General features: G+C 36.5%; 1 protein-coding gene and 1 long non-coding RNA gene across 15 annotated transcripts in view; one reads left to right on the forward strand and one right to left on the reverse strand.

The window, feature by feature from the left end:
- The window catches only part of DCDC1 (doublecortin domain containing 1), a 471,890-nt gene that overhangs the window by 264,741 nt on the left and 190,143 nt on the right, over positions 1–17,006 (forward strand). For all 14 annotated transcript variants that reach the window (XR_014231897.1, XR_014231898.1, XM_082343681.1 and 11 more), the window contains one exon: positions 10,018–10,078. Coding sequence is in view for 12 of the 14 variants with exons in the window: in XM_082343681.1 (XP_082199807.1) it covers positions 10,018–10,078 (61 nt within the window). In the remaining 2 variants the exon portion in view is untranslated. The remainder of the gene's footprint in view (positions 1–10,017; positions 10,079–17,006) is intronic.
- Positions 2,385–9,936, reverse strand: LOC309606601. Its single transcript, XR_014231981.1, has 2 exons — positions 7,015–9,936; positions 2,385–6,914 (listed from the first exon to the last, which is right to left on the reverse strand). It is a non-coding gene; the product is annotated as an uncharacterized lncRNA (long non-coding RNA).

A 17,006-nucleotide genomic window follows, 5' to 3' on the forward strand; every position in this document is an offset into this window, starting at 1 on the left:
GAGAAATGGAAGAAAGGGTCTTTTTTTTTTTTATTAATTTATTTGTTTATTTATTTTTGACTGTGTTGGGTCTTTGTTGCTGTGCGCAGGCTTTCTCTAGTTGCGGCAAGCAGGGGCTACTCTTTGTTGCGGTGCGTGGGTTTCTCATTGCAGTGGCTTCTCTTGTTGCAGAGCACAGGCTCTAGGCGTGTAGGCTTCAGTAGTTGTGGCACGCAGGCTCAGTAGTTGTGGCACGTGGGCTCTAGAGCGCAGGCTCAGCAGTTGTGGTGCATGGGCTTAGTTGCTCTGCGGCATGTGGGAATCTTCCTGGACCAGGGCTCAAACCCATGTCCCCTGCATTGGCAGGCAGGTTCCCAACCACTGCACCACCAGGGTAGCCTGGAAGAAAAGTTCTTATACTATATTTGTCAAGTGGTATGATATCAACTGAAAGTAGACTGGTAAGTTAAAGATGTTATGATGGACCCTGAAGCTAAAATAATATAACAAAGAGTTATATGTCTAACAAGCCAAAAAAGTTGATAAAATGAAATGATTAAAAAACACTCAGTTAATGTGAAAGAAGACAGATAAAGATGGAAAGGGAAATGAAAAACAGGTAGGACAAAGAGAGAATAAATAACAAGATTGTAGATTTAAACCCATGTGTCAATAATTGCATTAGATGTAAATAATCTAAACAGCCCATTTAAAAGTCAGGCACTGTCAGATTAGATAAAAAAGCAAGATCCATCTATATGCTGACCTACAAATAACCCACTTTCTTTTTTAATCCATTTTTTAAAATTTTAGTTATTTTATTTATTTATTTTTGGTTGTGCCATGTCTTAGTTGCGGCCAGTGGGCTCCTTAGTTGTGGCATATGAACTCTTAGTTGTGCCATGCACATGGGATCTAGTACCCTGACCAGGGATCAAACCCGTGTCCCCTGCATTGGGAGGTGAATTCTTAACCACTGTGCTACCAGGGAAGTCCCAGTAACCCACTTTAAATATAAAGACACAATAGGTTAAAAGTAAATGCGTGGAAAATGTATGCAATGATAAAACTAATCCAAAGAAAGCCAGAATGGCTAAATTAATATCAGACAAAGTAGACTTCAGTGCAAAGAATATTCCAGGGATAAAGAGGGTCATTTCATAATGATAAAGGGATTAGTTCATCAAGAAGACTTAGCAATCCTATATGTTTGTTCACCTCATAACAGCTTCAAAATACATGAAGTGAAGGCCGATAGAACTGCAGTGAAAAAGAGAAAAATCTACAACTATAGTCAGCGATAACAATATCCTATTTCAATAATTAATAGAACAAGTGAGGAGAAATCTGTAAGGATACAGAAGACTAGAACAATGCTATCAATCAAATTGACCTAGTTGATACTTACAGAAGAATGCACTCAATAACAGCAGAAGACATATTTATTTAAAGTAACAGTATATTAAACAGAATGGACTTTATTCTAGCTATAAAACAAGTCTCAGTACATTAACAGAATTTAAGTATTATAAACATGCTCTCTGGCCATAATGGAGTTATATTAGAAATCCATAGCAGATAGCTTTCACAACAAGGTCCTACTGTGTAGCACAGGGAACTGTATTTAATATCCTGTGATAAACCATAATGGAAAAGAACATAAAAAAGAATGTATATATGTATAACTGAATCACTTTGCTGTACAGCAGAAGTTAACACAACATTGTAAATCAACTATACTTCAATAAAAAAATAGCAGATAGCTTTCTGGAAAACCCCCAAATATTTGGACAAAAGTAACACATTTCTAAATAACCCATGGAGCAAAGAAGACATCAAAATGGGAATTAGCAAGTATTTTGAACTGAATGAAAATGAAAACACACATATTAAAAACTGTGGGATGCTACTGAAGAAGTTCTTAGAAGGAAATTTATATAAATGCATATGTAAAAAAAGAAGAATGATATCAAATCAATAACCTCAGCTTCCATTTTAGGAAATGAGAGTACGAAGAGCAAATCAAACTCAAAGTAACCAGAAGACAGAAAATAGTAAAAGTTCGAGTGGAAAGCAATGAAATAGAAAACAGGAAAAAAGAGAAAAATCAACAAAACCAAAAGCTGGGTTTTTGTTTTTGTTTTTGTTTTTGTTTTAAAGGTCAAAGAAACTGATAAACCTCTAGCCAGACTGTTCAGAGAATAAAGTGAAAGGACACAAATTACCAGTATCAGGAATGAGAGAGTTGATATCACAGAGTTATTAAAGGAATAATAAGGGAATATTCTGAACAAAGATATGCCAATAAATTTGCCAACTGAGGTGATAAAGACCAATTCCTTAAAGGGCACAAACTACCAATGTCTACTCAAGAAGAAATAGGTAACTGAATAGTCCTATATCTCTTAAAGAAATTACATTTTTAGTTGAAAACCTTCCCACAAAGAAAACCTCAGGTCCAGATGGTCTCGCTAGCTTCACTGGGGAATTCTACCAAACATTTTAGGAAAAAATAATGTTCTCCATATTCTCACACAGAAAATAGAAGAAGATGGAATACTTCCCAGCTCATTCTGTGAGGCAGCATTACTCTGATAACAAAAAACAGGCAAAAAGACATTACAGGAAAAGAAAATCATAGACCAATATCCCTTGTGAACATAAATGCAAAACATTCTTAACATTTTAACAAATTGAATACAATAATATGTAAAAAAGATAATATATCATGACCAAGTTGGGCTTACCCCAGGAAAGTAAAGTTGATTTAACATTTGAAAATCAATCAATGTAAATCACCATATTGGCAGACTGAAAAGGAAAAAATCATGAACATCAAATTGATACAGAAAAATTTTTTAACAAAAGTCAGCATCCCCTCCTAATGAAAACTTTCAGAAAGCTGAATAGAAGGGAACTTTGTCAGTATGACAAAGGTCATCTATGAAAAACCTACATCTAACATCGTACTTAATGATGAAAGAGCAAATGGTTCCTCCTAAAGCCAGGAACAAGACAAATTTGTCCATTCTCACCTATTCAGCATTGCGTGGAAGCCTTTAGCCAGTATAACAAGAAAAGGAAAAGAAATAAAAGACGTCTGATACGAATTGAAGAAGTAAAACTGTCTTTATTTTCAAATGGTGTGATTATCTATGTAGAATATCCTATGTAACCAACAAAAAATTTCTAGAATTAATAAATGAGTTTAGCGAGTGTGAGAGCTTGAAATCAATATATATATTGCTTGTATTCCTGTGTACTAGCAACAATTTTAGAAATTGAAATTTCAAAATACCAATTACAATAACATCAAAAGTATGAAATACTTAAATATGAATCAGATAAAATGTGTACAAGACTTAGGTATTGAAAACTACAAAACATTGCTGAGTAAAATTAAAGAAGACCTAAATAGATGCAGGGGTATACTGTGTTCATGGACTGAAAGACTACATAGTTATAATGTCCATTCTCCTCAAATTGATCTATAGATTTAATGCAATCTCAATAAAAGGCCCAGTATGTTCTTTTATAAAAGCTATCAAGCTGATTTTAAAATCCATATAGAAATGCAAAGGACCTAAAATAGGCAAAACAATTTTGAAAAAGAAGAAAAAAATGACCTGACCTCGACTTATTATAAAATGATAGCTGTGAAAAATGGTGTGCTGTTGGTACCAAAGTAGACAATTAGATCAATAGAACAGAATAGATCACCCAGAAATAGATCCACACATATATGGTCAATTGATTTTTGATGAAATTGCAAGAGAAATTCAGTGGAGAAAGGATTTTTTTTTGACAAACAGTGATGGAACAATTGGGTATACATATGCAAAAAAACCCTTTGATCCGTATGTCATACGATAAACAGTAATTAACTCAAAATGGATTATAGGTTTAACATGTAAAACCTAAAACTGAATATTTTAGACAAAAACATAGGAGAAAATATTTATGTCTTGTATTAGTCAAACTTTCTTAGATATAACATCAAAAGCATGATCCACAAAAATATAAATTGATAAATTGGACTTCATTAAAATTAAGACTTTCTGCTCTTTGAAAGACATTGTTAAGAGAATGACAAGACAAGCTACACACAAGGAGAAATATTTTCAAATAATATATTTTTGAAAAATACACACAACTCAAGAAAACATGGGTAGATAAATGATTTGGACAAATACTGTAACAAGGTAAATATACGGTTGGCTTATGAAAAGATGCTAATCATTAGGGGAATGCAAAATACACCTAAAATGCAGTACCACTACATATGTAATAGAAGGTCCAGTGTTTAAAATGCTGACCATACTGAGTGCTGGTGAAGATGTGGAATAACTGTAATTCTCATAATTGGTACATGGTTTCTACATTGTTGGTAGAAATATAAATGGTTCAGTAACTTTGGAAAACAATTGATACTTTCCTAAAATATACACATATAGGTGTGTATATATATAATATGCATATATATATACAGGTGTGTATATATATATATATATAGAGAGAGAGAGAGAGACACACACACACACACACACACACACACACACACACATATATATACAGGTATATACATGTCTGTACCTTATTGCCCGGCCACTCTGAGAAATTTATTCAAGGGATATGAAAGCATGTGTCCTTATGAAGACTTGTACATGGGTGTTTATAGCAGCTTTATTTCTAAAGCCAAAAGTAAAAACTGGAAACAACCAAAATGTCCATCATAGGTGAATAGATAAATTATGGTGTATCATATAGAAAATACTACTTAGCAATAAAAAGGAGCTAACTCTTGATTCACACAACAATGTGGGTGAATCTCAAAATAATTATATTAAGGGAAAGGAACAAAACCCGTAAAGCATATATATTGTTTGATTCCATTTATATAAAACTTTAGAAAGTGCTAACTAATCTAGGAAGAAGATCCATGTTTGCCTGGAGATAGGAAGGTGGGGAGGGACAGGAGGACGTGATTACAAAGGGTCACACGGAAACTTTGGGGGGTGATGGATATGGATGTACGTCCATTATCTTGATTGTTGTGATGCCTTAACATGTGTAGACATGTTTCAAAACTTAGCAAATTTTACACTTTAAATATGTGCCTGTCAATTGTATAATATTTTATAATATTGTCAGTTACTTCTCAATAAAGTTGTTTTTAGAAAGTACAAAAAAATAAAAAACCTGAGGAAAAAAACAAACAAAAATCAAAATGATGGGTAAGGAATAACTAAGTGGTTATTTTAGAGGGAAATGGTGAGGGAAGACTACTCAGTGTGGTCAGTAGTCTAGGTAAAAACGGCAGGTGTTTGGAAAGGTTACATGTAGCTTGATGAACATGTTCTTCATGACCAGGGTTCTCCCTGGGCTCACTGGATACTGAAGCTAGTGCTGTTCTGGTGATAAGTCCCTGAGGTTACTTCCTAGTCTGGCCAGGATTGCCATGGAATTGGGTGGGACTGAAGCCACAAACTCAATGTCCTTGTTGCCTGTAGAGAAGAGAGCTTGGGAAAGGAAAAAGATGATTAAAAAACCCCACAAAACTGTAGTAAGTTTAACTTGAAAAATCTCTATTTACAAGAAAAGATTTGGTTTAATTTAGAAAGGAAAGAAAGAAGAGAGCAAGGAGGAGAAGGAGGAAGCTAAGATGGGCAGGAAAAAAGGAGGATCCCTACCTACACAAATGAGGACTATTTGCCTTTGTATTGATGCAGCTTGCCTTTATCTGAGAAACAAAATCTAAGGGTCAGGATTTTTAGAGCTCACTCACCTCTGGGTGTATACTTTTGAATATGTTTATCTTTTCCAGAGCATCTGAAGTGCCTGTGTGGTTTATTATTTTTTTTAAATACAACCATATTTCATTATATAACAATAAATATCCTCGTGTGACAGCAACTTTTAGAGACAAAATTTTTTCCTGTTCTCCCAAGTAGTATAATGGGATTTTAACAAAAGCTATGAATTAAGACATTGCCTTTTATATGCTAAAAATAATAGAACTAGCACTTAAAGTAGCAACCTGACAACTCACAAAGAATATTGTAAACATATCATGCCTCATTAGTTCAGTTATGTCTCATTTGGTGTCACTCATCTTATCCTTATTCAATATAGCAAGTGCTTGCACATATTTGTCTTTCTAATATTTTTTCTGTGATGTGTATCTGACCATGAGTGAATGAAAGACAAATCAATGTCATTATCAATTGATCTCAAAATCATAAAAATTATAAAAATCATAAACCTCAAAATCAAAGATGCTTCTTTCTAAAAGATATTTGGGACATCAATTAGATAAACCAATTGAATCAAACATTTTTTTAGGCCATCATTTAATCTTGATTTTGCTTCATTTTTAAAGAATGTGGATTGTAGGATCTAGCCTTTAGTGTTAAATTCATAAGCTATTGGTAATTGAAGCAATACACACACACACACACATACACACAGACACACACACACATCCATCTACACACAGAGTTTTGATTATAGAGAGTAAAAACTAGGGACCCGTAGACTTTGTTTGATCTGCACATTATTATAATATTTTTAACTAGTTATGAGCTTATAGAAATAGGGAGATTTCACACACAAAAGTTACATACTACTGGCCTTTCTTGAAAAAATCAGAATGTGCAACACTGAACTTTCATTCTCTCATGACACCAAAAATACAGGAACAGATTCCGCCTTTGGATGGAACACATACCCTCCAGTTTGCTATATTCTCCACCATTCCTAGTAGCAGCCCTCATGTTAGCTCTGGCCTGCTTCGTTTATCTCTATTACCTGTCTGGTAATCTTTGTTGTCTTCCTTATTTCAATGTTAATCTTTCAGTTATGGGTTTTTGAATTTACTTTTTTCCCATTTAGGTCTTACTGGAAATTAAATGATAACTGGCCAACATTAATCTAGACTAGGCTAAACAAACACTGCTTTAAGGACACCATTAAATACAGCCAACAAGAGTAGCTGTGTAATGCTAGATGCCAAGATGGAAAGACAGGCAAGTAAACTGATAGCACATCACCAGGTAATCAGAGATTGAAAATCATCTCCTTTTTCAGTTTTTAAAGTTTAGGAGGCTAAGAGTTGGATTAGAGTGACAGACTCTAGCAAGCACATAATGTAGAAAGAACTGTTTACCATGCATTGGACTTTTAAGTAATATTCAGACATATGGCTAACACAATTAGAAATGTCAACATCAAATAGAAAATTGTCCATGTGTAATTTCACAATGTGTGGATTGATTAATGAAATTTCTTTTCTCTACTCTTACCCTGTTAATAATCATGGAGGGGAAATCCCTTTCAACTTTCTCTATAGATCCTACTTTTGGTCCAGGTAGCATTGGAAGACACCAGAGCCATATGAAGCTGCCTGGGAAAATAGATTTGTAATTGTGAAGCATGACGATGGTCTTCCTTACAGTTAACTGGGAAATGATAAGCATTAGCCTATGAAATTTCCCCCAAACTGAACTGTGGGGATGGGCTGCCTTCTTGCTCATACCATCTGATAAATGGAATCTTTTAAAGGAAAAAAATATGTGTACACACACACACACATGTTTTATAGATTTCTGATAGGAATACTGTAATGTACATGCATGCTCAGTGGGGTTATATGAGCAAACTTCCCAGGCAGTTTCCTCACCTGTAAAATGAGAGTGACCAAATAGTTTTGGAAATCATATGCTTTCAGAGAAGGAAAGACTCCAAAGAACATTTACTCCAAAGCCCTCTTTAATACTACAGTAGTAGTTTTGGTATTGGTGGTGGTGGTTGTGATTATGATGATGATGATGATAATGACAATATCATTATTATTATAAGAAATTCCACGGCCACTACAGACTAAGTGGCCTATGAAAGGTCACATATCTAGTTAATGTCAGATCCAGGACCAGAACTTAGGCCTCTCAACCTTAGTTCAGCACATGCCGTGATCTTTATGACTTTGATTCTTGGATAGAATACTGCTTCTTTTTCCCTCCTCTCATTATTGATATGTTATGGATTTTTTTAAAACTTATGTTTCTGTTTCTTTATAAAAAATCTTTTCAGTTTGGCACTTGCTGACCAAGAAGAGGAAATTGTATGACATCATTCTCTAATTCAGTCCCATATGAGCAATGTTGCATATTAAATCTGATTTCTTTATATAGAAAATGTCTTGAAAAATAAACAGATGCACTTTTGTTTGTAGGAATTTTATTTTTTAAAGAAGTTATTATACACTAGAATGATATATTTCTCATCCTGCACCACAATTGAGATTTGTTTTTTATAGCTTCAGTAAAATTAAAAGGTGACATTTATGGATATATATAGACTCCTGATTGGGAAAATTACTAGTAAGCTCAAAGGGCTTATAGATAATATAAAACTACATGTTGTTAGTAAAATTTCTTAGGAAAATATATGCTTGAACAGAATTTAAGCTGTGCTAAAATTTAAGAAATGCTAGGATATATGTATTTCTTTCAGTATTATTGATTTTCTTAACCAAGGTATAATTTATGTTCTTTAGCTCTAAGAAGATCTTTTAAATCCCCTAAACTGTCATATATTAAGTTCAAAACATTTTTCATGATGGCCTTATTATAAATTTTTAGAGTGATAACGTTTTGACATCTTATTCACATTTCTCTTAATTGAAGTATGGCTGATTTACAATATTGTGTTAATTTCAGGTGAGCAGCATATTGATTCGGTTTTTTTTGCAGATCACATTTCTATTATTCAAAGATATCTTTATCTCCTATCATATGCTTGGCACTGTGCTCAGCTCTAAGGATACATGTGGTCTCTGCCCTCACACTGTTGCCAATCTGGTAGACATCTCTCCTGTTGTATTAATCTTTGAGAAAAGGTGCTGCAAATTCAGAAAATCAAAACTGAAACCGACATAATTTATGTTTGTCTAATCATTTTATCCTCAAGCTAACTATAATCCAATTAAAAGACAAAATTCAGAATTTTACAGATTTTGACCATTAGCATCACTATATTATGAATTGCAGATGTCTTACATAGACCACAAACATCCACATTCCCCAGAATTCTTATGATTGGAATCACTTGCAATACCTGCTAATGTAGATTTCTGGGGGTCCAGACCTTCAGAATCAAAATCCCACAGGAGAGGGGCCTGGAGACCATTATTATTAAGCACCCATCCCAACATGCCCAAGAGTTTTTCACATTTTCTTATATAACCTGGGTGTAGGTGAAAGGCTAATGTGCACTGAACCACTTTTGGACTGCTGCCTTTGCGTGTTCTGCCCAGATCATACAGCCCCTTGCTTTAGAATAGAGCATTACCTGGCACCTCTTACTGTCAACCACTTATGCTTCTGTCAAATCTCAGAGGCAGTAGGAAAAGTCTTGTTTAACATCCCATTACACTTAATTTAATTCATTTGTCCTCTCTTTGTAAGGTTTCTAAATATTAATGAATACATGATTAGTTAATTTAGTCATGATTAGCTTCATCACATTTTAGTTTTTCTTTCTTACTCAGACTTAGCTCAGAAAATCTGATATTCCTTAATAAAATTTCCTGGCTGTTTCAGAAACAGGTGCCTGAGGTTCCTAATTTTCCATGGTGTCTTTTCCCATCCCATCCTCTTAAACCTTATATTTAATTAAGCCCCCTTCTTTCTGTCTCACAGAGGATCATTTTGGGGGATGGAAATTTCTAGAATATTCTTATTGATCCTATTTATTCTCTAAAACTCTTAATCACTGTTGCCATTGGTTATACACATACACATGCGCACGTGCGTGCACACTCACACACCCCACAGCACTTTGGGTACCAAAGAAATTAGTTGTCTTAGGAAAGGCTTTAGCTGCTGAGGTAGCAGTGATGGTAGTAGAGTGATAGAATCCTTAAGAGTGTGTGCGGTCTTCCTGCCAGGCTGTGTGGAAAATGATACTTCTACTCGAAACCGACAAAACGTTTCAGTGTAGAGAAGAGTCGTCAATCTCTAAATTACATTTTCATTACAGACATAAAGGAGATGATTCTCAGAAGTGGGTGTTTGGAACTGATGGTTGCATTTATTCTAAGGTAAGGACAATAAGCAGAGCTTTATTCCTAATTTTTTCTTTTTTCAGATTCTCATAAAATGCACTGTCTATTGTTGAGATCAAGAAATGCTTTTTCTGAACAAATGATTTCACTCTGTTTCCAGAAATGTAGAATTTAACTCGGTTTAACTCAGCACTTTCCTCTGAGGTTTTGCTTGACTTTAAAACAAGTTTTCCACAGCCAAATATAGTTTTCTCTAATTCATCGCTATGATACACCCTAGCATTTTCGGGCATCCGTTTCCTTTCTTCTATTTTTAAAATAAATTTATTATTTTAAAAAATTGAGCTATAATTGACACGTAACACTGTGTAAGTTTAAGGTGTACAACATGCTGCTTTGTTACATATATGTTGCAATACGATTACCCCATAGCATTAGCTAACACCTCTATCATGTCACATAATTATCGTTTCTTTTTTGTGGACGATAATCACTCTGTTGTGTATTAGGTCTCCAGAACTTATTTATCTACTAGTTGCAAGTTTGTGCCCTTAAACAACATCTCCCTAATTCCTCCACCCCCCCTAGCCCCTGGTAGCCACCATTCTTCTCTCTGTTTCTTCAAGTTCAGCTTTTTCAGATTCCACATATGATATCATAACAGTATTTGTCTTTCTCTGTCTGACTTAATCTCACTCAGCATAATGCCCTCAAGGTTCATCCATATTGTCATAAATGGTAAAATTTCCCTCTTTCTCATGGCTTAATAATATTCCGTTGAGTGTGTGTGTGTGTATCACATTTTTTTCTGGTAGGCCATAAATGGTATCTTATTTTATTTATTTTCTTTCCAGTTTTATTGAGATATAGTTGACATACAGCACTGTATAAGTTTAAGGTGTACAGCGTACTGATTTGACTTACATACATCATGAAATGATGACCACAATGAGTTTAGTGAACATCGATCACCTCATGTAGACACAAAATAAAAGAAAAAAAATTTTCCTTCTGATGAGAAATTTTGGAATCCCCACTCTTAACAAGTTTCATATATAACAAACAGTAGTGTTAATTATATTTATCATATTGTGCATTAAATCCCTAGTACTTATTTATCTTATAACTGAAAGTTTGTACCTTTTGACCACTTCCCCCTCTCCCTACTCCCCACTTCTGGTAACTGCAAATCTCATCTGTTTTTCTATGAATTTGTTTATTTGTTTGTTTGTTTTAGAAGTATAATTGACTGCAACCCTATGTTAGCTTCTGATGCACAACATAGTGATTTGATATTTCTGTACATTACAAAATGATCACCACTATAAGTCTGCTTACCATCTGTCACCATACAAAAATATTATATTATTATTGACTGTATTCTTCACACCGTACATTTCATACCTATGACTCATTTATTTTGTAACTGGAAGTTTGTACCTTTTAGTCTCCCTTGCCTGAGGAGACATATCCAAAAAATATTGCTAAGACTGATGTCAAATAATGTACTGCCTGTGTTTTTTTCTTCATTCCTTCATCCATTGATGGACACCTAGGTTGCTTTCATATCTTGGCTATTGTGAGTGATGTTGCAATAAACATGGGAGTGCAGATATCTTTTTGATATCCACATCAGCTTTCTTATATATTAAAATGAAGAGATTGGCACTTTGGAAAACTGGCAATATCTACTAAAGTTGAGCATGTTTATGCAGCCCAGCAATTCCCCTATTAGTTTAATGCTAGACAGAAATACTTAACGTATCTTAAGGAAAAATATATCTACCAAAATGTTAACAGCACTAATTGTAGTCCCTCAGTGTGGAAATTACTGAAATGCTTATCAGCAGAATGGATAAATAAATTGTGGTATATATATTCAATGGAATACTATATAACAGAGATGGAAAACTTCTGTAAAGGGCCAGATATTAAATATTTGGAGCTTTGTGAATGATATGATCTCTGTCCCAACTTCTTAACACTGCCTTTGTAGCATGAAAGCAGCCGTAGAAAATGTGGCTGTGTTTCAGTAAACTTTTATTTACAGAAACAAATGGTTGGTCATATTTGGCTCATGGGCCACAGTTTTCTGACCCTGGAGGATAGCAATGCCTATGGACAAATTACAATTACATATAACAATATATATGAGTCTTGCAAATATAATGCTGAAAAAAAGAAACCAGGAGGATACACAATGCATGACTGCAGTTGTTTAAATTTTAATGCCAGGCAAAGCAACAAAAATATCGTGTTAGAAGTCAGGAGAGTGGATATAGCTGAAGGAGGTTAGGGAGTGAAAGAGGCCATGAGGAGCACTTAGGTGTGTTGTTCCCTTTCTTGACCTGGGTGGTTAAACAGGTATTCACTATGTGAAAATGGGTTGAATGTATACTTATGATTTTTATATTCTTCTGTATGTGTATTGTATTTGTAATTACTTTGTTATACACCTGAAGCTAATGTAATATTGTAAGTCAACTATACTTCAATTTTAAAAGTTTGCTTTAATAAAATGAGATTGTCCTTGAGTTCTCAAGATTTCCTTCCTGTTCTGTGATTACAAGTCTAAATGGAATATTAATCATCAAGATTTAAGAGAGAGAGGGGAGGAGCTTCAAGATGGCAGAAGAGTAAGACATGGAGATCACCTTCCTCCCCACAGATACATCAGAAATGCATCTACATGTGGAACAACTCCTACAGAACACCCACTGAACGCTGGCAGAAGACCTCAGGCCTCCCAAAAGGCAAGAAACTCCCACGTACCTGGGTAGGGCAAAAGAAAAAAGGAAAAACAGAGAAAAAAGAATAGGGAAGGGACCCGCACCAGTGGGAGGGAGCCGTGAGGGAGGAAAGGTTTCCACACACTAGGAAGGCCCTTCGCGGGTGGAGACTGCGGGTGGCGGGGGGGGAAGCTTCTGGGCCGCGGAGGAGAGCACAGCCACAGGGGTGCGGAGGGCAAAGCGGAGAGATTCCCGCACGGAGGATCGGTGCCGACCAGCACTCACCAGCCCGAGAGGCTTGTCTGCTCACCCACCGGGGCGGGCGGGGCTGGGAGCTGAGGCTCGGGCTTTGGTCGGATCGCAGGGAGAGGACTGGGGTTGGCGGCGTGAACACAGCCTGAAGGGGGCTAGTGCGCCACAGCTAGCTGGGAGGGAGTCCGGGAAAAGGTCTGCAGCTGCCGAAGAGGCAAGAGACTTTGTCTTACCTCTTTGTTTCCTGGTGCGCCAGGAAAGGGGATTCAGAGCGCTGCTTAAACGAGCTCCAGAGATGGGCGTGAGCCGCGGCTATCAGCGCGGACCCCAGAGACAGGCGTGAGGTGCTAAGGCTGCTGCTGCCGCCACCAAGAAGCCTGTGTGCGAGCACAGGTCACTCTCCACACCTCCCCTCCTGGGAGCCTGTGCAGCCCGCCACTGCCAGGGTCCCGTGATCCAGGGACAACTTCCCCGGGAGAACACACGGAGCGTCTTGGGCTGGTGCAACGTCACGCCAGCCTCTGCCGCCGCAGGCTCGCCCTGAACTCTGTACCCCTCCCTCCCCCCGGCCTGGGTGAGCCAGAGTCCCCGAAGCAGCTGCTCCTTTAACCCTGTCCTGTCTGAGCGAAGAACAGATGCCCTCAGGCGACCTACACTCAGAGGCAGGTCCAAATCCAAAGCTGAACCCCGGGAGCTGTGCGAACAAAGAAGAGAAAGGGAAATTTCTCCCAGCAGCCTCAGGAGCAGCGGATTAAATCTCCACAATCAGGTTGATGTACCCTGCATCTGTGGAATACCTGAATAGACAAGGAATCATCCCAAATTGAGGAGGGGGACTTCGGGAGCAACGATATATATATATTTTTTCCCTTTTTCTCTTTTTTGTGAGTGTGTATCTGTATGCTTCTGTGTGTGATTTTGTCTGTATAGCTTTGCTTTTACCATTTGTCCTAGGGTTCTGTCTGTCCATTTTTTTTTAATATAGTTTTTAGCACTTACTATCATTGGTGGATTTGTTTTTTGGTATGGTTGCTCTCTTCTTTCTTTTTTTATTACTTTAAAAAATTTTTTAAATTTTTAATAATTATTTTTTATTATTTATTTTAATGTTTATTTTATTTTTTCCTTTCTTTCTTTCTTTTTTTCTCCCTTTTATTCTGAGCCATGTGGATGACAGTGCTCTGGGCGGGCATCAGGCCTGTGCTTCTGAGGTGGGAGAGCTGAGTTTAGGACACTGCTCCACCAGAGACCTCCCAGCTCCACATAATATCAAAAGGTGAAAACCTCCCAGAGATCTCCATCTCAATGCCAAGACCCAACTCCACTCAACGACCAGCAAGCTACAGTGCTGGACACCCTATGCCAAACAAATAGCAAGACAGGAACACAACCCCACCCATTAGCTGAGAGGCTGCCTAAAATCATAATAAGGTCACAGACACCCCAAAACACACCACCAGACGTGGACCTGCCCACCAGAAAGACAAGATCCAGCCTCATCCACCAGAACACAGGCACTAGTCCCCTCCACCAGGAAGCCTACACAACCCACTGAACCAACCTAAGCCACTGGGGGCAGACACCAAAAACAACAGGAACTACAAACCTGCAGCTTGCGAAAAGGAGACCCCAAACACAGAAAGGTAAGCAAAATGAGAAGACAGAGAAACACACAGCAGATGAAGGAGCAAGGTAAAAACCCACCAGACCAAACAAATGAAGAGGAAATAGGCAGTCTACCTGAAACAGAATTCAGAATAATGATAGTAAAGATGATCCAGAATCTTGGAAATAGAATGGAGAAAATACAAGAAACGTTTAACAAGGACCTAGAAGAACTAAAGAGCAAACAAACAATGATGAACAACACAATAAGTGAAATTAAATATTCTCTAGAAGGAATCAATAGCAGAATAACTGAGGCAGAAGAACAGATAACTGACCTGGAAGAAAAAATAGTGGAAATAACTACTGCAGAGAAGAATAAAGAAAAAAGAATGAAAAGAATTGAGGGCAGTCTCAGAGACCTCTGGGACAACATAAAATGAACCAACATTCGAATTATAGGGGTCCCAGAAGAAGAAGAGAAAAAGAAAGGGACAGAGAAAATATTTGAAGAGATTATAGTTGAAAACTTCCCTAATATGGGAAAGGAAATAGTTAATCAAGTCCAGGAAGCGCAGAGAGTCCCATACAGGATAAATCCAAGGAGAAACATGCCAAGACACATATTAATCAAACTATCAAAAATTAAATACAAAGAAAAAATATTAAAAGCAGCAAGGGAAAAACAATAACATACAAGGGAATCCCCATAAAGTTAACAGCTGATCTTTCAGCAGAAACTCTGCAAGCCAGAAGGGAGTGACAGGACATATTTAAAGTGATGAAAGGGAAAAATCTACAACCAAGTTTACTCTACCCAGCTAGGATTTCATTCAGATTCAACGGAGAAATTAAAACCTTTACAGACAAGCAAAAGCCAAGAGAATTCAGCAGCACCAAACCAGCTTTACAACAAATGCTAAATGAACTTCTCTAGGCAGGAAACACAAGAGAAGGAAAAGACCTACAATAACAAACCCAAAACAATTAAGAAAATGGTAATAGGAACATGCATATTGATAATTACCTTAAATGTAAATGGATTAAATGCTCCAACCAAAAGACATTGACTGGCTGAATGGATACAAAAACAAGATCCGTATATATGCTGTCTACAAGAGACCCACTTCAGACCTAGGGACACATACAGACTGAAAGTGAGGGAATGGAAGAATATATTCCATGTAAATGGAAATCAAAAGAAAGCTGGAGTAGCAATTCTCATATCAGAGAAAATAGACTTTAAAACAAACACTATTACAAGAGACAAAGGATACTACATAATGATCAAGGGATCAATCCAAGAAGAAGATACAACAATTGTAAATATTTATGCACCCAACATAGGAGCACCTCAATACATAAGGCAAATGCTAACAGCCATAAAAGGGGAAATTGACAGTAACACAATCATACTGGGGGACTTTAACTCCCCACTTTCACCAATGGACAGGTCATCCAAATTGAAAATAAATAAGGAAACACAAGCTTTAAATGATACATTAAACAAGATGGACTTAATTGATATTTATAGGACATTGCATCCAAAAACAACAGAATACACTTTCTTCTCAAGTGCTCATGGAACATTCTCCAGGATAGATCATATCTTGAGTCACAAATGAAGCCTTGGTAAATTTAAGAAAATTGAAATCATATCAAGTTTCTTTTCTGACCACAATGCTATGAGACTAGATATCAATCACAGGAAAAAAAAAACTGTAAAAAATACAAACACATGGAGGCTAAACAGTACACTACTAAATAACCAAGAGATCACTGAAGAAATCAAAGAGGAAGTTAAAAAATACCTAGAAACAAATGACAATGAAAACACAATGACTCAAAACCTAATCTTCCCTAAGAGGGAAGATTATAGCAATACAATCCTACCTTAAGAAACAAGAAACATCTCAAATAAACAACCTAACCTTACACCTGAAGCAATTACAGAAAGAACAAAAAACCCCCAAAGTTAGCAGAAGGAAAGAAATCGTAAAGATCAGATCAGAAATAAATGAAAAAGAAATGAAGGAAACAATAGCAAAGATCAATAAAACTAAAAGCTAGTTCTTTGAGAAGATAAACAAAATTGATAAACCATTAGCCAGACTCATCAAGAAAAAAAGGGAAAAGACACAACTCAATAGAATTAGAAATGAAAAAGAGAAGTAACAACTGACACTGCAGAAATACAAAGGATCAAGAGAGAGTGCTACAAGCAACTATATGCCAATAAAATGGACAACCTGGAATAAACAGACAAATTCTTAGAAAAGCGCAACCTTCCGAGCCTGAACCAGGAAGAAATAGAAAATATAAACAGACCAATCACAAGCACTGAAATTGAAACTGTGATTAGAAATCTTCCAAGAAAC

Source organism: Balaenoptera borealis (assembly GCF_965194805.1).
Source record: "Balaenoptera borealis genome assembly, chromosome: 11".
NCBI lineage: Eukaryota > Metazoa > Chordata > Mammalia > Artiodactyla > Balaenopteridae > Balaenoptera > Balaenoptera borealis.